The sequence below is a fragment of the Grampus griseus genome (genome assembly GCF_964374135.1).
Source record: "Grampus griseus genome assembly, chromosome: 10".
Classification (NCBI taxonomy): Eukaryota; Metazoa; Chordata; class Mammalia; order Artiodactyla; family Delphinidae; genus Grampus; species Grampus griseus.
The window spans coordinates 80,695,560-80,722,394 of record NC_139004.1 but is presented as its reverse complement, the minus strand read 5'-3'; the positions used below and the strand labels follow the sequence as shown (position 1 = coordinate 80,722,394).

The following is a 26,835-nucleotide window of genomic DNA, read 5'->3' as shown; positions in this document are numbered from 1 at the left end:
ATCAATTCCTGCAAAACTGCCTGCTGAGATTTTTTTAATTAATTAATTTTTATTTATTTTTCACTGCGTTGGGTCTTTGTTGCTGTGCACAGGCTTCCTCTAGTTGCCGGGTGAGTGGGGGCTACTCTTCATCACTGTGCATGGGCTTCTCACTATGGTGGCTTCTCTTGTCGCGGAGCACAGGCTCCAGACGTGCAGGGTCACTAGTTGTGGCTCGTGGGCTCTAGAGCTCAGGTTCAGTAGGTGTGGCTCACGGTCTTAGCTGCTCCGCGGCATGTGGGATCTTCCTAGACCAGGGCTCAAACCCATGTCTCCTGCATTGGCAGGTGGATTCTTAACCACTGCACCACCAGGGAAGTCCGGCCTGCTGAGATTCTGATTTGAATTGCAATGAATCTATCAATCACTTTGGAGAGAACGGAGATGCTAACAATATTGAGTTTTCTGACCCATAAACATGGTGCATCTCTCCATTTACTTGGGGCTCCATTATTTTCATTCATTCATTTATGGCTGTGTTGGGTCTTTGTTGCTGTGCGTGGGCTTTCTCTAGCTGTGGTGAGCGGGGGCTACTCTTCGTTGCGGTGAGCGGGCTTCTCATTGTCATGGCTTCTCTTGTTGTGGAGCATGGGCTTTAGGCACGCAGGCTTCAGTACTTGTGGCACATGGGCTCAGTAGTTGTGGCTTGTGGGCTCTAGAGCTCAGGCTCAGTAGTTGTGATACAAGGGCTTAGTTGCTCCGCAGCATGTTGGATCTTCCCGGGCCAGGGCGCAAACCTGTGTTCCTTGCACTGGCAGGCGGATTTTTAACTACTGGACCACCAGGGAAGCCCTGGGGCTCCATTATTCTCTCTCAACGATGTTTTGCAGTTTTCAGTATACAGGTCTTACCCTTGTATTGTCAATTCTATCCCTAAGTATTTCATACGTTTTGGTGCTATTGTAAATGGTATTGCTTTTTTTTCTCTAAATTTCAGTTTCTGATTGCTTAATATGTAGAAATACAATTGACTTTTGCATACTGATCTTGTATTCTGCAGCCTTGCTAAATTTATCAGCTCTAGTAGCTTCTATGGAGCGTCCATCAAATTTTCTACATCAGTGATCATCTGTCTGTGAATAAACAGTTTTACTTCTTCCTTTCCAATACAGGTAACTTTTACTAGAATGATATTAGATTATCCAAGTGAATGAACAAACTCCGTCAATGTCCAAAGCAACTTGCTTTAAATAATATGGGTTTGTAATTTTTTTTAATAATGAATTGTCTGAATATAGAACTTCGGAAAAAGAATACTGAGACCAAGCTAAAAAGATGAGTGTTGTTTACAAATGATTCATTTTGGGGCAACTTTAAATTCATTAAGCAACAAGGATAATGATAAGAAAACTGGCTGGTAAAAAGTACTGTACATGAATTATGAAAATATTTTGAAATTACATACTTGTTCACATATATGGAGGAACTGGAGGATTGTGATCAACAAAAAACTGGCTGGAAAGACAGGAAAAAATTAAGGAAACACTCCCATTTACCACTGCAACAAAAAGAATAAAATACCTAGGAATAAACCTACCTAAGGAGACAAAAGACCTGTATGCAGAAAACTATAAGAAACTGATGAAAGACATTAAAGACGATACAGATAAAGAGATATACCATGTTCCTGGACTGGAAGAATCAACATTGAAAATGACTATACTACCCAAAGCAATTTACAGATTCAATGCAATCCCTGTCAAACTACCAATGGCATTTTTCACAGAACTAGAACAAAAAATTGCACAATTTGTATGGAAACACAAAAGACCCCAAACAGCAAAAACAATCTTGAGAAAGAAAAACGGAGCTAGAGAAATCAGGCTCCCTGACTTCAGACTATACTACAAAGCTACAGGAATCAAGACAGTATGGTACTGGCACAAAAAACAGAAATATAGATCAATGGAACAGGACAGAAAGCCCAGAGAGAAACCCACGCACGTATCTTTGATAAAGGAGGCAAGAATATACAATGGAGAAAAGATTGCCTCTTCAATAAGTGGTGCTGGGAAAACTGGACACCTACATGTACAAGAATGAACTTAGAACACTCCTTAACACCATACACAAAAATAAACTCCAAATGGATTAAAGGCCTAAATGTAAGGCCAGACACTACAAAACTCTTAGAGGAAAACACAGGCAGAACACCCTATGACATAAATCACAGCAAGATCCTTTTTGATCCACCTCCTACAGAAATGGAAACAAAAACAAAAAATAAACAAATGGGACCTAATGAAACTTAAAAGCTTTTGCACAGCAAAGGAAACCTTAAACAAGACGAAAAGACAACCCTCAGGATGGGAGAAAAGATTTGCAAACGAAGCAACCGACAAAGGATTAGTCTCCAAAACTTACAAGCAGCTCATGCAGCTCAATATCAAAAAACAAACAACCCAATACAAAAATGGGCAGAAGACCTAAATACACATTTCTCCAAAGAAGATATACAGATTGCCAACAAACACGTGAAAGGATGCTCAACATCACTTATCATTAGAGAAATGCAAATCAAAACTACAATGAGGTATCACCTCACACCAATCAGAACGGCCATCATCAAAAAATCTACAAACAATAAATGCTGGAGAGGGTGTGGAGAAAAGGAAACCCTCTTGCACTGTTGGTGGGAATGTAAATTGATAGAGCCACTATGGAGAACAGTATGGAGGTTCCTTGAAAAACTAAAAATAGAACTACCATACGACCCAGCAATCCCACTACTAGGCATATACCCTGAGAAAACCATAAATCAAAAAGAGTCATGTACCACAAAGTTCACTGCAGCTCTATTTACAATAGGCAGGACATGGAAGCAACCTAAGTGTCCATCAACAGCTGAATGGATAAAGAAGATGTGGCACATATATACAATGGAATATTACTCAGCCATAAAAAGAAATGAAATTGAGTTATTTGTAGTGAGGTGGATGGACCTAGAGTCTGTCATACAGAGTGAAGTAAGTCAGAAAGAGAAAAACAAATACCATAGGCTTACACATATATATGGAATCTAAAAAAAAAAAAAATGGTTCTGATGAACCTAGAGGCAGGACAGGAACAACGACACAGACGTAGAGAATGTACTTGAGGACATGGGGAGGGGGAAGGGTAAGCTGGGATGAAGTGAGAGAGTGGCATGGACATATATACACTACCAAATGTAAAACAGATAGCTAGTGGGAAGCAGCTGCATAGAACAGGGAGATCAGTTCAGTGGTTTGTGACCACCTAGAAGGGTGGGATAGGGAGGGTAGGAGGGAGGGAGACGCAAGAGGGAAGAGATATGGGAACATATGTATATGTATAACTGATTCACTATGTTATAAAGCAGAAACTAACACACTATTATAAAGCAATTATACTCCAATAAAGATGTTAAAACAAAAAACAGACAGGAAAGATTACTCATAGGAAGTGTAATATTATTGTTTATTAGCTTTAAATAATTTAAGAGATTAGAAAATGGAATAAAAATGTAGTTTAGACAACAGTATGAATGACTGCTATTGACAGTATTACTTACCACTTGCTGAGCACCTAGCATGTTCCAGAAACTATGCAAAAGATTTCACATTTCTCATTTAATTTTGAAAGGTGTGTATTATTATCCAGACACACAGGTGTAGGGTGGTACTAAGAGTTGTCAAGTAACTTGCCTGAGGTCACACAGATCGAAAGTGGGGGAACTGAAGCTGATTTTTATGGTCCCCTCAAAGCCATGTGCCTTGTAGACAGAATAGTATGGAAGCAACATTTATAAGCTTCCTCGATACACAGCTCAACTTTTACGGAAGCTACAATATAATATGCAAGTTATTAAAGAAAATATGTTGATGTCAATAAATATATATAAATCATGTGGGTTTGGAATGGAGGATTTTTTTTAAGGCCCTGTCTCAACACCCAAAATTTTTCAATTGCTGTAACTTCTCAACCTAAATAAGTATTTCCATTGCCACAGAGGTCTAATGATCATTCCTGTAAAAGCAAGTAAATGACTGCAGGGGGAGGGCAGAAAGGAGGCCCAAACATGCAGAACCACAGTGTTGGGTCTCAACCGATGTGACAGAGCTTTTAAGACTAAAAAAAGCAGGCGGCCATACTTTACTTGGTGTTTGCTTACTTATCACTATTCCAAGTCCTGTTTCCATTTTCTTTTCAAATAAAAAATGAAATTTTCAGATGCATCCATGCACATTTGCTTATATCTCATGTAAATGAGACATTTCAAGTAACGAAAATGGCAGTCAGAAATGTTCTTAGTTTCACTTTTGCGGTTTTTCTTGAGGAAAGTTTCCTTAACATAGGATGACTGGAAACGATTTCTAGTAGCTTATTGAGAAAATTCCATTTTGAAATCATTTTAGACTTACAGAAAATGTGCAAAAATAGTAGAGGTCCCATACACCCTTTACCCAGCCTCCTCTACTGTTGACATTTTACATAACCCAAGTATAATGATGAAAACAGGAAATGAAAATAGGTACAATACTCCTAAGATACAGACCTTAATTGAATTTCACCATTCACATTGTTTAAAGGTGTGTGAATTTTAAACATCAGGCCTGATTTATTTTTCAACTAATGATATTTCTATTATCCAGTAGGATATTATGAGGAATCCTGAATACTTAGTGGTGGCGCTACAAAAACAATCAGATTGTTCTAATTTCCCAAGTGATTCTTCACTCAGAGCTCAAGGGCCATCAGAGGAAGAAGGCATGAAGTACTTTCGAGGCTCCTCCACACACACCCCCGCCAGGGTTACAGCTATTAGCACCAGTATTCATTCAGAGGACAGAGAGCAAACACCAGGCCCAATACTAGGAAATGGCTAGGAGTCCAAGCCTGAGCCAAGTGTCTTCCAAGTACAGCATGAAGAGAAGGCTTTGTTACTTTAAAAGACCCACCCAAATGTGCACGGTTGTCTTATGAACGAACAACAAATTGAAAATAAGCGTTTTGGCTTCACTGCAGGGAAACTTAACTTTGGGACTTCTTCAGTTGTCGTACTCAGAAGTAGTTAGGTGGCTTCCAATTGTGTAAGATTACAACACTTTACCCCATGAGTTTTATGGTACCTTAGTAGGTATCTGTGCTGAATCGTCTCCTCAGTTCCACATGACTGACATCATAATAAATGATGATAATTCATTTAACACAACAGAAAAGATAATCCTCTGTGCAGGTCTCACTGCTGTCTGTCTAGTACCAGAATTTCAGAACACATTAAAGACAGCAGATGATTAATTTCACTCAACTGCCCTCCATACTGTAGGTGATCAAGCTATTGTATAGCCTTGGCACATCCACTTTAAAACATAGTTAGGGCTTCCCTGGTGGCGCAGTGGTTGAGAGTCCACCTGCCGATGCAGGGGACACGGGTTCATGCCCCGGTCTGGGAAGATCCCACATGCCGCGGCTGGGCCCGTGAGCCATGGCCGCTGAGCCTGTGCGTCCGGAGCCTGTGCTCTGCAATGGGAGAGGCCACAACAGTGAGAGGCCCGCGTACCGCAAAAAAAAAAAACATAGTTAAAGCAACAGCTGCCTATAATTTTATTATTCAATTAACAATTCACAACTGAATAATAAAATTATATTTATAATTTACATTAATGAATTCTCTGTGAAATACTTACATACAAACATGACTTGAAAAAAGAGATCTCCAGGGCTTCCCTGGTGACGCAGTGGTTGAGAGTCCGCCTGCCGATGCAGGGGACACAGGTTCGTGCCCCGGTCCGGGAAGATCCCACATGCCGCGGAGCAACTGGGCCTGTGAGCCATGGCCGCTGGGCCTGCGCGTCCGGAGCCTGTGCTCCGCAATGGGAGGGGCCACAACAGTGAGAGGCCCGCGTACCACAAAAAAAAAAGAGATTTGCAGGACTTCCCTGGTGGTGCAGTGGTTAAGAATCCACCTGCCAATGCACGGGACACGGGTCCAAGCCCTGGTCCGGGAAGATCCCGCACTACTGACGCCTGCGTGCTTAGAGCCCGTGCTCCTCAACAAGAGAAGCCACTGCAATGAGAAGCCCACACACCACAACAAAGAGTAGCCCCCGCTCACCACAACTAGAGAAAGCCCGCAGGCAGCAATGAAGACCCAACGCAGGCAAAAGTTTTAAAAAATAAATTTTTATAAATAAATAAATAAATAAATAAATATGGGATCTCCAAAGCAAAGTTTTAAAATGAAAAGAATAATGAATACAATTGGGAATCACAAGTAAGCTTTCACTTCTGCCCTACCATGGCTAGAGCAATATACGCAAGTGGTTAAAGGGCTAAAATTGATTCCTCTTAAACTGATAATAAGAGTTCGTAAGAAATTTTTTAATGAATGATTGTGCTGGTAAATATTGGGTTGGCCAAAAACTTCTTTTGGGTTTTTCCTTAAGATGGTACAGAAAAACCCAAATGAACTTTTTGGCCAACCCAATATAAGAAATTTCATTTATTCTTGAGCAAACGTAAGATGGGCTCAAATGCTGTCTGCTTAGTAATACTTAGGTTTTACAATTACAAAGTAATATTTTTGGATATGTGTGCCTAGGTTTTATTTGGGAGGTATTTATTCTGATTGGAGGGATGTCTGAGCTTTCTGGATCTGTGGTTTGATGTCTTTTATTAGTTTGGGTAGGGGCAAAAGGTATCTAAACTGAGTAACAGTTATTATTATAACTGATGCTCGTGATACAAATTTTAAGTCAACAAGAAAAGGTGTGATTACTTTTAATACTTCTGCCTGGAAAGACACACTTGGTTTGCTATGTTTAAGTATGTAACAATCTTTTTGAAAGATTTTTATAAAAATGGTTCAAATGGAAGAACTGGGGGACTTACACTAACAAGCTCCATTTATCCAGAAACAGGTACACTGACAAGCCACTATCCTCAAAAGTACCAAAAAATATGTATAATAAGGACTCACTTCTTTTCATTAACCTGCAAAAACTCGCTCATCTGACCCCTGATTCAACAGGATAGGGACTTCATTACCTTCACCTCTGGAGTCTCACAGGGCCTTGCACAATTCCTTATACATAGAAGGCAGGCAAATATTTGGAACCGATATGAATACCTATAATGTAAGTAGTGTTGGATAATTTTACCCTTGTGTAGAGAAGGAGGGAAACATCAACTGGCCAGACATCATAATCCCAAACTGTCCTTTGTGGCTCAGGAAAGAACCGTATAAACCAGGAACAGCCAACAGGTTCCAGCTCAAGGATGAACATTTACTTAACTGGACAAGGCCTTCTAGTGAGCTGGGTGGAGACAGTTATAAGGCTTGGTTGAGGTTCAGCTGGAAGGAGGGCCAGGATCACCCAGGGATGAAAGAGTGAAACCAGAGCAGCACTAACAGTATCCTATCGCATATTTACACCAGACATACTAAACTGACACCAAAAACACTCAAGAATACCCAGGAAGCAGGTCTAAAGGACAAACAGAAACAAAGCTAACTCCTTTTCTCCCCATTTTTTAAAGGAGATTACGTGTGAATCTGTACATGGCTTCCTGGAAATCAAATACTAGCACAGTTTTATATCTCCAAAGGAACTGGGCATCATTATAGGCATTTTTTAAAAGTGCACAAATGGAACTTAATGAAACTTCAAAGCTTTTGCACAGCAAAGGAAACCATAAACACCACCAAAAGACAACCCTCAGAATGGGAGAAAATATTTGCAAATGAAGCAACTGACAAAGGATTAATCTCCAAAATTTACAAGCAGCTCATGCAGCTCAATAACAAAAAAACAAACAACCCAATCCAAAAATGGGCAGAAGACCTAAATAGACATTTCTCCAAAGAAAATATACAGACTGCCAACAAACACATGAAAGAATGCTCAACATCATTAATCGTTAGAGAAATGCAAATCAAAACTACAATGAGATATCATCTCACACCAGTCAGAATGGCCATCATCAAAAAATCTAGAAACAATAAATGCTGGAGAGGGTGTGGAGAAAAGGGAACACTCTTGCACTGTTGGTGGGAATGTAAATTGTTACAGCCACTATGGAGAACAGTATGGAGGTTCCTTAAAAAACTAAAAATAGAACTACCATACGACCCAGAAATCCCACTACTGGGCATATACACTGAAAAAACCAGAATTCAAAAAGAGTCATGTACCAAAATGTTCATTGCAGCTCTATTTACAATAGGCAGGACATGGAAGCAACCTAAGTGTCCATCAACAGATGAATGGATAAAGAAGATGTGGCACATATACACAATGGAATATTACTCAGCCATAAAAAGAAACGAAATTGAGTTATTTGTAGTGAGGTAGATGGACCTAGAGTCTGTCACACAGAGTGAAGTCAGAAAGAGAAAATGAAATACCGTACACTAACACATATATATGGAATCTAAGAAAAAAAAAAAAAAGGTCATGAAGAACCTAGGGGCAAGACAGGAATAAAGACACAGACCTACTAGAGAATGGACTTGAGGATATGGGGAGGGGGAAGGGTAAGCTGTGACAAAGTGAGAGGATGGCATGGACATATATACACTACCAGAAGTAAAATAGCTAGTGGGAAGCAGCCACATAGCACAGGGAGATCAGCTCAGTGCTTTGTGACCACCTAGAGGGGTGGGATAGGGAGGGTAGGAGGGAGGGAGAAGCAAGATGGAAGAGATATGGGAACATATGTATATATATAACTGATTCACTTTGTTATAAAGCAGAAACTAACACATCATTGTAAAGCAATTATACTCCAATAAAGATGTTTAAAAAATAAATTAATTAATTAAAAGTGCCTTTTAATATATATTTGTTTGATAATCTGATTAAAATAAAGTGTGTTTAATTCCTTTCTCACACTTTGTCTCAGCCAAAAAAAGTCAATTTGATTCATCACAGGAATGTTGTATCTGAATGAGCATATTTATCTCATTTTGCTCACAAACTTGCATAAACAGAAGAGAAACATCCAAAAGAAGATGACAAAGGAGGAATCCTGGTGTGCATTTTATTGTTTTTTGACAAAGGACCCTAACCCACTAGCCTGTGGGACCCATGAGGCAAGGTTAAATCTTAACTAGGTTGAAAGTAATGGAACCTGCAAGGAACATATTAGGTGTTGTTACTGCTTTGGCTTCGCAACTGTAACTACAGCAGGACACCAGGCAGCTGAGTACACCGGTCCAAAGGAGGAGATGGGAGAATGATCCAGAGCCTCAGAAGTGACACCCTTTCCATCCATCCTGTCAGGCTTTGCTACACATCCTTCCTTCCTTACTTAGTTTTCTTTGCCATCTCTTTTTAACCATCTGTCTTTAAGAATTCAAAAGTCCTCATATTTTTTAAATTGTTAAAAAAGATGTCTGCTTCATTATAATGACATTTTGCTAAAATCCTAATCAGCATTCTCAGACTCTGACTTTGCTGGTGATCTGGACATAAAATATTTTGCTCTTATTTTTAGGAGTTTTCTTCCATCTTGACATGCTGTATTTAATTTAGGGGACAAACAGTGCAGTAAAAATCACACACAATCATTTTTACTCTGTTATCATTCCCTTCTCAATGTTTAATATGCCTTCACAGGAATCTATGTTCTGATCAAACATGTCTGTGCAGATACCAGATTGTCCCAGTCTCATGAAATGATGCAGTGGAGACCCTGAGCATGAGCACCTTCTAAATTACTATCATTTTTTTCATATACTAAAGGTATGGGAGAATGTTGCGGATGGAGTGATAAAAGACACTTTAACTATTATTAAAATAAGAATCAGGACTTCCCTGGTGGCGCAGTGATTAAGAATCCGCCTGCCAATGTGGGGGACATGGGTTCAAGCCCTGGTCCAGGAAGATTCCACATGCCGCGTACCAACTAAGCCCGTGTGCCACAACTACTGAACCTGCAAGCCACAACTACTGAAGCCCACGCGCCTAGAGCCTGTGCTCCGCAAAGAAGCCACCACAATGAGAAGCCCACGCACCGCAACAAAGAGGAGCCCCCGCTCACTGCAACTAGAGAAAGCCTGCATGCAGCAAAGAAGACCCAATGCAGCCAAAAATTAATTAATTAATTTAAAAAATAAGAATCAACAACAATAAACAAGTTACCCTTCAATTTGAATAAAAATATAGTTTTTATAAAGTACTGGCTGTTTAAAAGACTTCTAAAATGTATTGATTTTATACACTGTCCTATAACTGAAATGATAATCCACTGGCCCCTTATTTCTGTTACAAAGCGATGATTTCATTTTAGAAAATCATCAGCATAATGTGAAAATTTTACATAACCAAACTGATTTTATTTTCATTTTGCTTCAAACATTGCATCTGAGGTTAAGGTTTGCATTTCTTCTAGTTACTGCTTTGCAACTTTGTAACACCTTGTGGCTAGAAGCAAAACTACTTAGACCTGGCAGCATTCTTAATAATCCTCTACACTTCTCTATATATTCAGACACTAGAACAAATCTGACATTCTTATAGGAAATTTTATCATATCCTTTCAAAATACGTGTATTGTTTGCCAAAGGCTCAGTGAGAATACGTCTGTGTGTTAGAGCTGTCATCATACTTCTAAAAGAAACTACTTTTAAATAAAACGGTTAATGTATACAGCTACCCAACTTTGCTTTGACCTTGAAAAAGAAAGAATGCTAACCTCCAAACAATTAGTATATAGTCATAAACACCTGCTGTGTAAAAGTCAGAACTACAAAGAATATAAACGATCAGAAGACAAAGTTTCTTCCTCCAAAAAGCCAAGTCCTACAAGAAATTAAAACACAAACACGCGGGAAATGTAGTCTGGCTCCACTCATCCCCATAAACTATCTGTGCTGCCCCATGTCGGTCCCTCGGAGCTGACTCCTTCCTGAAGCAAACACTGTTTAACCCTTGCCCAAGTACAGCAGAACCGGGGCTGGGTTGGGGGAGGGGAGGAAGGGAGGCTGGTCTAAGAAATATGGTAGCCAGGGCTTTTAAGTTTTATGTCATCAAGTTAAAGAATCAACACAATTTGCAGAAATGCCTGAAATAAGCTGATTAGATATAATACAACCATCTCAACTTTTTACCAACCTTTGAACATACGAAACAGCAACGACATTCTTAAAGATATTGTACGCTATGTGCAAAGTTATGTGTAAAATAATTAAGGACATCAACTCTGGAGTCAGACTGTCTGGGTTCAAATCCTGGATGTACTCCTTAACACTGAGTGTTCCTGAGGCCTTGGGCAAGGCACTCAAACTCTTCTTCAGTTTCCACATCTGCAAAATGAAGATGGTAAGAGCACCCACCTCAAAGAATTGCCATGAAGATTAATAGGAGATAATCCATGGAAGGTGATTAGCACAGTGCTGGGCACACTGTAACTTTGAGAAATGCTACATATTATGATTCTTAATGATCATGACTGTAGTAATAAAAACAATGTTAATACAGTAAAAGGGTACTGGACAGAAAACTGAGGACTTAGTTTGGCAGATGGAAGACAATCTCTCTGAGCCCTGGTTTCCCTGTTTTAATGGGGAAGACAACAGGACCTGTCTCTCTGAGTTGTACGTCACGTGAATAAGATGCCAAGGAATATATAATATACTCCTCAGCACAGTGCCTGGCATATATCTGCTCAACACACAACGTGCTTTTTATAAGTATTTGGGCGTCAATAAGTGCATAACTAAACTATTTAAATGCTACAAAGGAAATAAACAGGTGCTGTGTTTACTGAGCAGGGAAGATGGGAAGGTCCTACTTTAAAGATGGGTGGACAGGGAACGCCTCTCTGAAGTGACATGATCTAAGACTAAAGAACAAGAAAGATTTGGACGTGAGAAAAGCCTAGGGAAAGAGCCAGAGTGAAAGCTTGATGAGGGATTTTTGTCAACCCTGTTGATCACTATATTCCCCAGGCCGTAGGCACATGTAGGTACTCAGTAACAATGTGTAGAATAAATGAATAAAGAATATTTCTGGCAGAGGGCACAACAAACTTAAAGGCCCTCGGGTAAGGAGCAGCCTGGCGAGTCCGAACAGAACAGAGGGAGGCTAGCCGGACTGCAGGGCAGGGCGTGGACATGGGGAGGCTGGAGTGTAGTGGGCGGGTGCTGTGGGATAACGTCAGTGAGGTAAGAGGGGCAGATGACATGGGACCCTGTCAACCGCAGTTTAAACTCTGGATTTTACTCTTCTTTCAAAGAGGTGTCACTGAAGGCTTTTAGCAGAGAGTGGTATGATCTGATTTATTTCTTTAAAAGATCACTCTGGCTGTTGCGAAGAGAAGATATTTTAGAGAAGCAAGAATGGAATCAGAGAGAGCATTGGAGAGGCCAACGTGGCAACTCAAGCAAGAGATGAGTTAGAGGCTTCAATCAGAACAGTGGACTCTTCTGGGGACTTTCCTGGTGGCACAGTGGTTAAGAATCCGCCTGCCAATGCAGGGGACACGGGTTCGAGCCCTGGTCCGGGAAGATCCCACATGCTGCAGAGCAGCTAAGCCCGAGCGCCACAACTACTGAGCCTGTGCTCTAGCCCGCGAGCCACAACTACTGAAGCCCACACGCCTAGAGCCCGTGCTCCGCAGCAAGAGAAACCCCCTCAATGAAAAGTCCATGCACCGCAACGAAGAGTAGCCCCGGCTCTCCGCAACTACAGAATGCCCGCACACAGCAAAAAAGACCCAACGCAGCCAAAAATAAATAATAACATAAAAGTAAATGTAAAAAAAACAGAACAGTGGACTGTTCTTATGGGCTGGATGATGAGGGAAAGAGAGAACTGTGGAGTCATTCTTAAGTTTCTACTTTAGCAAGCAACAGACATGTGTTCTACTTACGGAGAAGGAGACACCTGGGAAGGAACAGGTTGGGGAGAAGGGGAATAAAAACCAAGTGTTCTGTTCTGAGCTGGTTCCCCTGAGACACCCTGAGTAAGGGTGTCACCTAGGAAGTTGGTCATGTGAGGCTGTAACTCAGAGCAAGTGGTCCACGACAGAGCTTTAAACGTGCAAGTCAGCCATATACACAGGGTATTCAAAGCCAAGGGACAACATGAAATAATAAGCTTTGGTTATTTGTCAGATAAGAGAACTATGTAATCTATCATGTTTCTCTTCTTGTTGGGCTACTAGAAAAGTTCCAAACTCAATATAAATCTTAAAGGAAAATGATCTTCTCAGAGGTTCTGGATATGATGATCTACCCCTTTTACTTCCCCTCCTCTTTATGGTGTTTAGTCTTCTTTCATCTAAATCTTTTTTGTAAGCATATGTACTATTAAAAAAAAAAGAAAACATAAGAAATGAGGTGGTGAAATGACATGATTTGGGGAGTCAGGGGAGCTGGCTCCCACAGTGCCTTGGGTGGTCTTCAATTACAGACACGTTACCTTGGAGTTATCTGTGGGTATGTGCTTCTCTGATAGAGTAAAAACTCCTCAAGGGCATCAGCTACATCTTATTCATCTTTGAATTGCTGTGAAATGAAAGTGTCTAACTCACAGCAGGCAGGCAATACATGTACACTAACGGCATCTGTCACTTTTCTATAAATAGAAGGGGTTCAGGCCTTATCAGAATGTGCTAACGCTCAGTTCTAAGATGTTTTCAATGCAATACAGTACACGAATAAATACCAATCAGCCATACAGGCAAATGTTAGCTATAAGGGTAAACCTTCAGGGTCTGGATTGGAAGACTTCAAGCACGAGAAAAAAACTGAGCTGGCTTTAAAAGATGCATAGCATTCGATCCGTGAAAGCCCATTGCAGAAGGAAGCCAAAGAAAAGGGGCAGTAAGGAGGCTATTCTGGTTGGAAGGAAAGGAAGGAAAGGAGGGAAAGCAAAAAAAAAAAGTGTAAGGGGAAGGGAGATGGAAAAAAACAGTTAAGGACACAGTATGGACGTCCCTGAGTGCCAACAACTTCATGCTTTAGAGTTTTAGAAAGTTATACATTTCTGGGAACTTCAAAGAGATGTTTAAGGAAGATCACACAAATTCAATGTGTAGAACAGATGAGTGTTAACTAAGTCCAGGCATAAGTTAGTAAGAATCTGATAAAAAAAAAAAAAAAGGAGGCCACAGGTTTCAAAAAGTCAGAGTGAACACAACTTGGTGAGTGATAGAGAAAAAGAGGATCAGATTTAACCTGGGATTTGAGACCAAAGGGGTCAGGAGAATAGTAGTATGATTAACAGAAATCAGGGAGACAGCAGGAGGAAGTGATTTTAGAAGGCGGTACCATCGATTTTAGGCAGAATAAGTTTAAGATGATAGTGGCCACCCCCTACCTCCAGATTCCCACTCCTTATAGCACAATGTGCACACAATCTGCCGAAGTCCTTGCTGAGAAAATTTTTTCTTAGCAGTATTTCCACGTAAACATAATAGAGAAACCCTTCCATGTAATACAGTGTCCCTATGGTTGCAGAAGCAAATGTAAATGGCTAAACTCATAAATACAAAAATAAAAGACATGCCAAATATTGTCTGCTTTTACAAAGCACTGTAGTTTCACATTTGGATGTTTAAAAAAAAACAACACACTATTATATGAAAAGATGCTCAATATTACTTAGCCCTGAGAGAACTGCAAATTAAAACCACAATGAGATACCAGTACACAACTATCAGAATGGGTAAAGTTTTATTTAATCTAATAATAACAAACAATGACATGGATGCAGAGCAACTGGAACTCTCACACATTGCTGGAAAATGGGACAGCCACCTTGGAAAACACTGTGACAGTTTCTTATAAATTAAACTTATATTTTCCCTATGACCCAGCAATCCCATTCCTAGGTACTTACCCAAGAGAAACAAAACCATATTTCCATACAAATACCCACGTACAAATATTTGTAGCAGCTTCATCCATAATCATCAACAACTCGAACGTGTATCAACTAGTAACTGGCTAAACAAATTATAGTACGTGTACACAATGAAATGCTACTCAGCACCACTAAGGAGCAAACTACTGGTACGGGATAAAACAGGAATGAATCTCCTCTTTCATATTAAATGAAAGAAGCCAGGAACAAAATACTACACAGTGTGTGACTCTATTTATATGATATTCTGGAAAAGGGTGATGATATTACATTTTGTTTAGGATGGTAGTCATATTTGTCAAAACCTGTAAAAATGTACACTTAAAAGGAGTTTTCCTGTATGAAGATTATTCCTCAATAAATCCGACAAAAAAAAAAAAAAAAAAAAACTATGGCATCTTAACATTGGCTCAAAGAAAAGTATTAAAGCTCAACATTGTTATCTATGATCCCTCTGAAAAATTCTAGACATACATACATTCATTCATTTATTTATGGCTGCACTGGGTCTTTGTTGCTGTGCGCGGGCTTTCTCTAGTTGCGGCGAGCGGGGGCTACTCTTCGTTGTGGTGCGAGGGCTTCTCGTTGTAGTGGCTTCTCTTGTTGCGGAGCACGGGCTCTAGGCATGTGGGCTCAGTAGTTGTGGCTCGCGGGCTCTAGAGCGCAGGCTCAGTAGTTGTGGCGCACGGGCTTAGTTGCTCCGCGGCATGTGGGATCTTCCTGGACCAGGGCTCGAACCCGTGTCCCCTGCATTGGCAGGCGGATTCTTAACCACTGCGCCACCAAGGAAGCCTAGACATTTCTTAACTAGCTAGCATACTGCAAATGTCCTGAATACTGCAAAGAAACAAATCCCATGCTTTTTCCCTCTTTGGGCCTCAAAACATTCCTGTGCAGAAACTGGACCTAAGTATCTTAGATACAGTGCAGAAGCCACGTGAATGCTGCTTATTGAGACACTAATAAAGTGAGTCTTGTTTGCTGGACAGCTGTTGCTCCATTGTCTTTTGTCATACACAAAAATAGAGAGGTGTTATGCTTATGGAATGTGACCTTCTCATTGGATAGCTGTTACATCACACCCGGAAACACTGCCAGAGAAATCCATTTTCACCGTGTGCCACACGGAAAACAGTAAAGACAAAAACAAAACAACCATGAAAGATCCCAAAATCTGCATTAAATGAACTGTACTACTCCTTAAAATCAGATCATTTATAAGAAGTATTTCTCAATACTTAATATTGCTGAGTTTATTTTTATGAATAATGTTTTGTCTCATTTTATTATCCTTAGTATGTAACTTCAACAGAATATTTTTCAGAGTCCAAGTAACTGTTATTCTTCCAAAGACATTTTCTTTGAGCACTCCATGATGACTAACGCTATACAATTATGAGAGTAATTCCTTTATTTTTTGTATTATCAAATGCCTACCTAGGTACTTTGCCATTTTACAGTTTGGTCATTTATAAACCATTTTCATTTGAACAAGGGTTTTCAGATTCTTTTGATCACTATCCACAGTGAGAAATACATTTCACATTGCGACCCAGTACACAGACGCATGTATATATGTACACGCAACACTGAAGTTTGACAAAGCAAGACTTAACCTTACCTCATAAGATGCTATTATTTTCCCTTTTGTTGTTGTCTTTAAAATGCTGACAAACACCACATAATTCATACCGTGAGCCGCAATTTTTGAAATCATTGCAACAGGAGATGAAAAACAAATACAATGTCTGCATGTTTTGAACAAAGGCTTTCAAATTTTCATTTAATTGTTTGTTTTTAAACATATGAGTCCAAGGCTGACTCACAACTCCCCACACTCTGCTCCTTCTCACTGAGGGTTCCTAGGCCTGGTGAGCAGGAAAGACAGAAGGGGCCTTCAGAAACCAAGCCCCTCCCCACTCCCACCCACCATTAGATGTGGGCGGGAAGGTCTTGGCCTTCTAGGCCTACAAATATTCAGAGCCTTGCTTTCCTTCCTTTTCCATTTACCCTCACTGTTATTCCTTAACCTCTACACACACACACACACACACACACACACACACACACACACACACAGCGAAGTGAAATAAAATTCAAGTGGATGGAAAAAAGAGTTACAATACAGAGGAAAGCAAAGTTTTTCCTAAACATCTCAGGATGTCAGTTATGCCTGCTCTGCTTATTTCCCAGACCACAGACACCTAAACAAGTTTAAAACACTGAACTGGCATGTAAATCCCACTCACAAAATATTTCCAACTCCTAATAGTTTTGAGTTTTTAAACCGCTACTCAATATTATATTCTACTATTCCACACCGAAACTACTGGGTATTAATGATCATAATTAGAGAAAAGTTTCATAAGATAATTAGAGAAAAGTTTTATATGAAGATTGGAAAACTTACTTTTAAGGACTCCCACAGGGGAAACTGGACCAATGAGAAAGGAATCTGAAGAGAAAAAAAAATCAAACAAATTAGGCAGGAAAGATCAGTTTGCTTAGCATGACTATATGAACCTATAATTATTATTCAGAAACATTATTTCATTTTAACTTTATGTACATAATAAAGCTACCATTAAATTTATAAGTACAGGATGCATAGTTTTTAGAAACAGAGTTAAACGGTAACTGCCTGTAAAATCTACTACGTTTTTCAGCCCAAGGGACATAAAATGATGCCCTCTTGAAACTGAAAGAGCAGCTCAATATGAAGAGTGTCAGGCTGCTTACAGAAATGAGAAAATAAGTGTTTTCCATCACAGGTAATGAAGACTTTAAAGATGTGACATTTTCCCGCTTAAGAGTTTGAGCTGTCTGCTGCTCAGCGGGCCACGTGTCAGGGTTGAAAAGAGAAGCAGGGACGGGGAGAAAGAGTGGGGGAGCGGGGAGCACAGGAACGGGGTAGTGGAGGAAAGGAGGGGAAGGGGAGGAAAGGAGAAAGGGAAGAGCGGAAAAGGGGAGGAGGGGAGAGAGAAGGAAAGGAGAGGGAGAGAGGAGAGGGAGAGGAGTGAGGAAGGACAGAGGGGACAAGGCAGGTGGATGGGAGGAGAGAAAGAAGAGGAAGCAGACAGAGCCACTTGCAGGAGGAAGCTGAGAAGCAAGGTCTGGGGACAGAACACAGGCGTGGGAAGGAAGGAAGGGCTTCTCAATGTGGAGGAGTGAGGGCTCTAAACAGTTGGGCCTGACAGCCTGATTTAGTCTCAAGCTTGGTCAGGGAGAAGAGTCATCTCCAGCAGTGAAGACAATCAGTATTCTTAGACTAAGGATTTACAATTAGCTGTACAGCAATAAGCTAGAATTGTTACCAAGCACCTTTCACATGCCAGGCACTGTGCCCATCAGCACTTCATAGCTTTTATTTCACCGGATCCTCACAACAACCCTGTAAGATGGGTATCCCCATCCCCATTTTACAGATCAAGAAATGGAGGTTCAGAGATGCTGTTTAACTTGCCTAAAGCACACAGGAAGTAAAAAGCCCAGACAATCTGACTAGAGGCCCCTGTCTGACTACTACTCTACCTAAAAGACATCTTATTGGATTTGCCTGCATATAAATTCACCCCCAGTATAATCTATGTGCTTTTAATTAAACTTTCTAAAATTCTAAAATAGAACCCCACCCTCCATATTTCCTAAAGTAAAAATACGTGGGCTTTCCTGGTGGCGCAGTGGTTAAGAATCTGCCTGCCAATGCAGGGGACATGGGTTCAAGCCCTGATCCCGGAAGATCCCACATACCACGGAGCAACTAAGCCCGTGAGACACAACTACTGAGCCGGCGTGCCTAGAGCCCGTGCTCCACAACGAGAGAAGCCACCGCAGTGAGGAGCCCCTGCTCCCGCAACTACAGAAAGCCCGTGGGCAGCAACGAAGATCCAACGCAGCCAAAATAAATAAATAAAATTTATAAAAAAAAAAAAAAAAAGTAAAAATACCTGAACTCCAGGGGACCCTACTCACTAGCCTAGGTAATAATATCCACACACTATCCACTGGGCCTACATAAGGGATGCTGCTGCTCAAGCAGGTCGTGGCCCCAGTATAGTTGCTCTGTAACCAGTTCAGTTGTAAGTGAAAAGTAAATGTGGACTTTGATCAAAAACAATATGCATAGGGGTATGTGAGTGTAAGTGAGTGTGTGTGTGTGTGTGTGTATGTGTCAGAGACCACAATGTTGAAGGGATTCATGGGTATTTACCTTCCCATGAATTAAGAGCACTAAATTACTTCCAAAATATTTATATTTAACCAGAAATTAAGAGTCTAGCATCATCTGTCTTATTCTGCTGGAAGAAATGATGGCCCTGGGCTTGACAGTAGTCACAGAAAGAAAAATCTGACTTCCATTCAGGCAGGAAATGGCAGTGAGAGAGGGAAAAAAAAAGAAAAATCAATGTCAATAAACTAGTTTAAGTTGACAAACTAAAATCTCACAGAATATTGTCATCTTCATAAATAAGCAAGCGCCCCATCCTGTACATCAAAGTTCCATAATAGGAGACAAACTTAGTTGAGCTTTTTTGTCACCAAAACATGAAAGCATCTGACACTGTCCATTCTGACACTAAAATGCTGTATTTTCAATTAAATTATCAAAACCCAAAAGACGGACTGTAGTTTTCATTTCTTTTTTTGGCTGCGCTGCACGCTTGTGGGATATTAGTTCCCCAACCAGGGATCAAACCTGGGACCCCTGCAGTGGAAGTGATGAGTCCTAACCACTGGACTGCCATTTTTTAAAATTCGTAAGATGTAATAAAATACCAAAGAGGACTAACGGTTAGTGGGATTAGAGATGACTTTAATTTTCTTCTTTGTACTGTCTCCTCCCAACTGTAAATATGTCACATTTTAACAAGAATGTAAATACTTCATTTTTTAAACATTTTTATTGGAGTATAATTGCTTTACATTGCTGTGTTAATTTCTGCTGTATAACAAAGTGAATCAGCTATACGTATACTTATATCCCCATATCCCCTCCCTCTTGCATCTCCCTCCCACCCTCCCTATTCCACCCCTCTAGGTGGTCACAAAGCACCGAGCTGATCTCCCTGTGCTATGCGGCTGCTTCCCACTAGCTATCTATTTTATATTTGGTAGTGTGTATATGTCAATGCCACTCTCTCACTTCGTCCCAGCTTACCCTTCCCCTGCCCCGTGTCCTTAAGTCCATTCTCTACATCTGTGTCTTTATTCCTGTCCTGCCCCTAGGTTCTTCAGAACAAATTTTTTTTTTTTTTAGATTCCATATATATGTGTTAGCATATGGTATTTGTTTTTCTCTTTCTGACTTACTTCACTCTGTATGACAGACTCTAGGTCCATCTACCTCACTGCAAATAACTCAATTCCATTTCTTTTTATGGTTGAGTAATATTCCATTGTATATATGTGCCACATCTTCTTTATCCATTCATCTCTCGATGGACACTTAGGTTGCTTCCATGTCCTGGCTATTGTAAACAGTGCTGCAATGAACATTGTGGTGTGTGACTCTTTTTTTTTTTTTTTTTTTTTTTGTGGTACGCAGGCCTCTCACTGTTGTGGCCTCTCCCGTTGCAGAGCACAGGCTCAGCGGCCATGGCTCACGGGCCCAGCCACTCCGCGGCATGTAGGATCTTCCCAGACCAGGGCACGAACCCGTGTCCCCTGCATCAGCAGGCGGACTCTCAACCACTGCGCCACCAGGGGAGCCCGCGTGACTCTTTTTGAATTATGGTTTTCTCAGGGTATATGCCAGGTAGTGGTCATATGGTAGTTTTATCTTTAGTTTTTTAAGGAACCTCCATACTGTTTTCCATATGCCTGTATCAATTTACATTTCCACCAAAAGTGCAAGAGGGTTCCCTCTTCTCTACACCCTTTCCAGCATATTTTGTTTGTAGATTTTTTGATGATGGCCATTCTGACCAGTGTGAGGTGATATCTCACTGTAGTTTTTTTTGTTTTTTTTTTTTTGTGGCATGCAGGCCTCTCACTGTTGTGGCCTCTCTCGCTGTGGAGCACAGGCTCTGGACGCGCAGGCCCAGCGGCCATGGCCCACGGGACCAGCCACTCCACGGCATGTGGGATTCTCCCGGACCGGGGCACAAACCCGCATCCCCTGCATCGGAAGGCGGACCCTCAACCACTGCGCCACCAGGGAAGCCCTCTCACTGTAGTTTTGATTTGCATTTCTCTACTGATTAGTGGTGTTGAGCATCCTTTCATGTGTTTGCTGGCAATCTGTATATCTTCTTTGAAGAAATGTCTATTTAGGTCTTCTGCCCATTTTTGGATTGGGTTGTTTGTGTTTTTGGTATTGAGCTGCATGAGTTGACTGTATATTTTGGAGATTAATCCTTTGTCGGTTGCTTCGTTTGCAAATATTTTCTCCCATTCTGAGGGTTGTCTTTTGGTCTTGTTTATGGTTTCCTTTGCTGTGCAAAAGCTTTGAAGTTTCATTAGGTCCCATTTGTTTATTTTTGTGTTTATTTCCATTTCCCTAGGAGGTGGGTCAAAAGGATCTTGCTGTGATGTATGTCATAGAGTGTTCTGCCTATGTTTTCCTCTAAGAGTTTTATAGTGTCTGGCCTTACATTTAGGTCTTTAATCCATTTGGAGTTTATTTTTATGTATGGTGTTAGGGAGTGTTCTAATTTCATTCTTTTACATGTAGCTGTCCAGTTTTCCCAGCACCACTTACTGAAGAGGCTGTCTTTTCTCCATTGTATATTCTTGCCTCCTTTATCAAAGATAAGGTGACCATATGTGCGCGGGTTTCCCTCTGCGCTTTCTATCCTATCTATTGATCTATATTTCTGTTTTTGTGCCAGTACCATACTGTCTTGATTCCTGTAGCTTTGTAGTATAGTCTGAAGTCAGGGAGCCTGATTCCTCCAGCTCCATTTTTCTTTCTCAAGATTGCTTTGGCTATTCGGGGTCTTTCATGTTTCCATACAAATTGTGCAATTTTTTGTTCTAGTTCTGTGAAAAATGCCATTGGTAGTTTGATAGGGATGACATTGAATCTGTAGATTGCTTTAAGTAGTATAGTCATTCTCACAATGTTAATTCTTCCAATCCAAGAACATGGTATATTTCTCCATCTGTTTGTGTCATCCTTAATTTCTTTCATCAGTGTCTTATAGTTTTCTGCATACATGTCTTTTGTCTTCCTAGGTAGGTTTATTCCCAGTTATTTTATTCTTTTTGTTACAATGGTAAATGGGAATGTTTCCTTAATTTCTCTTTCTGATTTTTCATCGTTCGTGTATAGGAATGCAAGAGATTTCTGTGCATTAATTTTGTATCCTCCTACTTTACCAAAGTCATTGATTAGCTCTTGTTGTTTTCTGGTAGCATCTTTAGGATTCTCTATGTATAGTATCATGTCACCTGCAAACAGTGACAGTTTTACTTCTTCTTTTCCAATTTGGATCCCTTTTATTTCTTTTTCTTCTCTGACTGCTGTGGCTAAAACTTCCAAAACTATGTTGAATAATAGTGGTGAGAGTGGGCAACCTTGTCTTACTCCTGATCTTAGTGGAAATGGTTTCAGTTTTTCACCATTGAGAACAATGTTGGCTGTGGGTTTGTCATATATGGTCTTTATTATGTTGAGGTCAGTTCCCTCTGTGCCTACTTTCTGGAGAGTTTTTATCATAAATGAGTACTGAATTTTGTTGAAAGCTATTTCTGCATCTATTGAGATTATCATATGGTTTTTATTTTATTTTATTTTATTTTTTTTTTGCGGTACGCAGGCCTCTCACTGTCGTGGCCTCTCCCGTTGCGGAGCACAGGCTCCGGACGCGCAGGCTCAGCGGCCATGGCCCACGGGCCCAGCCGCTCCGCGGCATGTGGGATCTTCCCAGACCGGGGCACGAACCCGTGTTCCCTGCATTGGCAGGCGGACTCTCAACCACTGCGCCACCAGGGAAGCCCTCATATGGTTTTTATACTTCAGTTTGTTAATATGGTGTATCACATTGATCGATTTGCATATACTGAAGAATCCTTGCATTCCTGGGATAAATCCTACTTGATCATGGTGTAATCATACCTTTTAATGTGCTGTTCGATTCTGTTTGCTAGTATTTTGTTGAGGATTTTTGCATGTATGTTCATCACTGATACTGGCCTGTAGTTTTCTTTTTTTGTGACATCTTTGTCTGGTTTTGGTATCAGGGTGATGGTGGCCTCATAGAATGAGTTTGGGAGTGTTCCTCCCTCTGCTATATTATGTAAGAGTTTGAGAACGATAGGTGTTAGCTCTTCTCTAAATGTTTGACAGAATTCACCTGTGAAGCCGTCTAGTCCTTGGCTTATATTTCACACTTGTAAGATGAAAAAAGGTCTTATAACTTACTGTGATAAGGCCTGTAACTTAAAACTTATTGTAACTTACTGAAATGTTAGCCTTCTTCACTTCTTGATTAAAATAACCCATAAAACTGAATTGTATGTTATTGGCACTTTTTTGGTACTTAATAAATAATACCAGATTTTGAATCCTGTAGATGGACATTTTGCCCATTTTCCTCTATTAAAAGTTATTCATTAAATTGTTCCTTCAATTTAAAGAACTGATTTTAAAAATCACACATTTGAAATGGCCAAAACTGTTCTACTGAGTATTTATTTTTAAAAGTGAGCCGAAAGTAAATCCCAACTTCACTCTAAAACAAGATTAATTGACCGTCTCAGGTAATTAAATATTTCTGGCTTCTGGTAATGAAATATTCCTCATAAGATAAACTCCTGATGTGTAAAAATGTTTCAAACATTCTTCAAGTCAAAATCTTACTGAATGCCTTGTCATTTACAATATGAAGACATGATGAAAATGTGTTCCACTCATGTGACAGTAGTACTGCCAGCAAATATGGCTCCACGGCTAAAACAAATTCTTCTCCCAGCTTCTACAGAACATGGGCTGGTCAGAAGGCAAGTTCCCGCCCCATGTCTGGTTTGGAGTTTCACAACAGTGATGTTTCTTCAAAACGTGGCATTTTAAACCCCATACAGATGTAAGCTGTTATTCTAAAATGTTTTATAGATGAATGAAATGAATAGCTGCACTCAGAGGTCTTATATTCCAAAACACAACATACCCATTTTATTGCACCAAAAGTTACAAAATGGCTCACTGTTGTGACCTTTTTAATACCTCCATTTAAGATGTTTTGTTTGAATAAGGTTGTTAAGACTCAGAGCCCTAACAAGTGAGCAACAGTAGACTCAGCTACCATCAAAGAGGCAGATGTAGAGGGGAAAAAACCTGCTAAAATTCAACGTGGATTCCACTAGTAATAAACATAGCAATAACTCCATACGAGAGTGCATGTGAGGATTCCATGTGAAGTAGAGAAAGTGAAAGCTGAGTGGTAAACAGGCAAAGGAAGTGTTGGGCATTACTAATGAAATAAAGAAGGTACAAAATTACATTATGAGCACGCTTTACCTATTATCAAGTGTTTGGACTAGATTATCCTTGAAGCCAATCAATGCTTATAATCCTATGATCTTAAAATAAATGCCTATAACCTTATAGTCCTTTAACAAATAATAATGTGATATATAATATAACTGAAGGGATATGAAGATACGATTTCTAAGGTATCATTTAGCTCTAGAATTCTATGGCTCAATGGACAGATCAAATTAGAATGCCAATACGTTTTAAAAAATAAGACTTGATCATAAGCTGCAAAGAACACAATGGATCCTACAAGTGACGCAAAGGGGAGTCTCCTTTCTGTTGCAAGACAGTGTCCGAATTTCTGTGCTTGATTTCGGGTTTTCCATTCTAGTGTTGCAAAGACAACAAAGCCAGTTCTACTGTTAAATACTCTGTGCCTTTTTCCATCCAAGCCCAGTGGTAACCAAGGACAAGTGAATTTGAAGACCTGAAAACATTTTGCCCCAAAGTGACTACTATTCTTTAAAAAAGAAAAAAAAAGAAAAAGGTGAGACCCATTCAAATCTGGTCTGCTGCCATCTGACATACCAGGAAAGCATTCTAATAATAAATATTGATTTTTAAATTTAACAAGTATAATTCATTGACATGCACTGTACATAGAGAGCAGAATGTATACCTAATAAAGGAAAGTAACCTAAAAGTAGAAAAAATTTAAAGTGACTCACTCCTCAGGTTTATAAACCATACTAAAATTCCAAAAGCATCTTTCCAAAGAAAGCACTAAATGGACACAAGAGTATCAAAATAAAATAGGGAAGGAGATGAGTGTGAGCAGTTTGATTCTCAAGTTAGATTAGATCTCAGAGGCAGGAGCACTGAGAGTATCAAAACTTCTACAAAGATATAGTAAGCAAAACAGGGTGGTAGTGGCATCAACACAGACATACAGACAATGGAACAGAATGAAGAGCCCAGAAATAAATCCTTGCATATATGTTCAAATGATCTTGGACAAGAGTGCAAACACCACTCAATGGGGAAAGGACAATTTCTTCGACTAGTAGTGTTAGGAAAATGTATATTCACATGCAAAGGAATCAAGTTGGAACCTTACATTACACTATATACAAAAAATTAACTCCAAATGAATCAAAGATCTAAACGTAAGACCCAAAACCATAAAACTCTTAGAAGAGGGGAAAACCTTCATGATATTAGATTTGGCAATGATCTATTGGATATTACACCAATCCACAGGCAACAAAACTAGACAAATGGGACTACATTAAAATTTCAAACTTTGCATCAAAGGACAAAATCAACAGATTGAAAAGGTAACCTATGGAATGGGAGAAAATATTTGCAAATCATCAATCTGATGAAGAGTTAATATTCAGAATACACAAACAACTTCTACAGCTCAACAGTAACAAAAAATCTTATTTTTCAAATGGGCAAAGGATTTGAATAGACATTTCTCCAAAAAAGATATACAAATAGCCAACATGCACATGAAAAGATGCCCAACATTACTAATTATTAGGAAAATGCAAATCAAAACCAAAATGAGATATCACTCATTATGAAACTACTATGAAAGAAAGAGAGAGGGAAAGAGGAAAGGAAGGAAGGGAGGAAGGAAGGAAGGGAGGGAGGGAGGGAGGGAGGGAGGGAGGGAGGGAGGAAGGAAACAAGTATGGACAAGGATGTGGAGAAACGGGAACCCCGTCCTGTACTGGTGAGAATGTAAAATGGAGTAGCCACTTGGAAAACAGTACGGCAGTTCCTCAAAATATTAAAAATAGAATTACCATGTGATTCAGCAATTCTACTTCTGGGTATATACACTAAAGAACTGAAAGCAAGGTCTCAGAGAGAGATTTGTACATTTATTTTCATAGTAGCATTATTCAGAACAGCCAAAAGGTGGAAGCAACCCAAGTGTCCACTTATGGATGAAAGGATACACAAAATATGGAATATACATACAACAAAATACTATTCAGCCTTAAAAAGAAGGTAATTCTGACACGTTACAGAACAGATGAACCTGGAGGACATTATGGTAAGTGAAATAAAGTCAGAAAAAGACAAATATTGAAGGATTCCACTTATATGAGGTATTTAGCATAGTCAAATTCATAGGCACACAAAGTAGAATGGTGGCTGCCAGGGGGCAGGGGAGCTGGGTTAAGATGGGAAAGGGGAGTTGTTGTTTAACGATTATTACACAAGTTTAAGAGTTTCAGGTTTGCAAAATGAAAAGTGTTTTGAAAACAACTGCACAACAATGTAAAAACACAACACAACTGAATTGTACACTTCAAAATGGTTAAAATGGTATGTATTATGTGTATTTTATCACAATTTTTAAATTAAAAAAATTTTTTAAAGATATTGTTACTAAAAAGACAAGCCACAGACTAAAAAATTCACAAAACACATATCTGAAAAAGGACTTCTATTCAGAATAAAGGACTTTCAAAACTCAATCATAAAAAGAAAGAAAAACAAATAACCCAATTTTTAAAATGCACAAAA

General features: G+C 39.8%; 1 protein-coding gene across 4 annotated transcripts in view; it reads right to left on the bottom strand.

Annotated features, from left to right (window-relative positions):
* Positions 1 to 26,835, bottom strand: part of SLC25A26 (solute carrier family 25 member 26) — a 140,785-nt gene that overhangs the window by 13,422 nt on the left and 100,528 nt on the right. For all 4 annotated transcript variants that reach the window (XM_082662606.1, XM_082662607.1, XM_082662609.1 and 1 more), the window contains one exon: positions 17,284 to 17,328. In XM_082662606.1, coding sequence (XP_082518732.1) covers positions 17,284 to 17,328 — 45 coding nt within the window. The remainder of the gene's footprint in view (positions 1 to 17,283; positions 17,329 to 26,835) is intronic.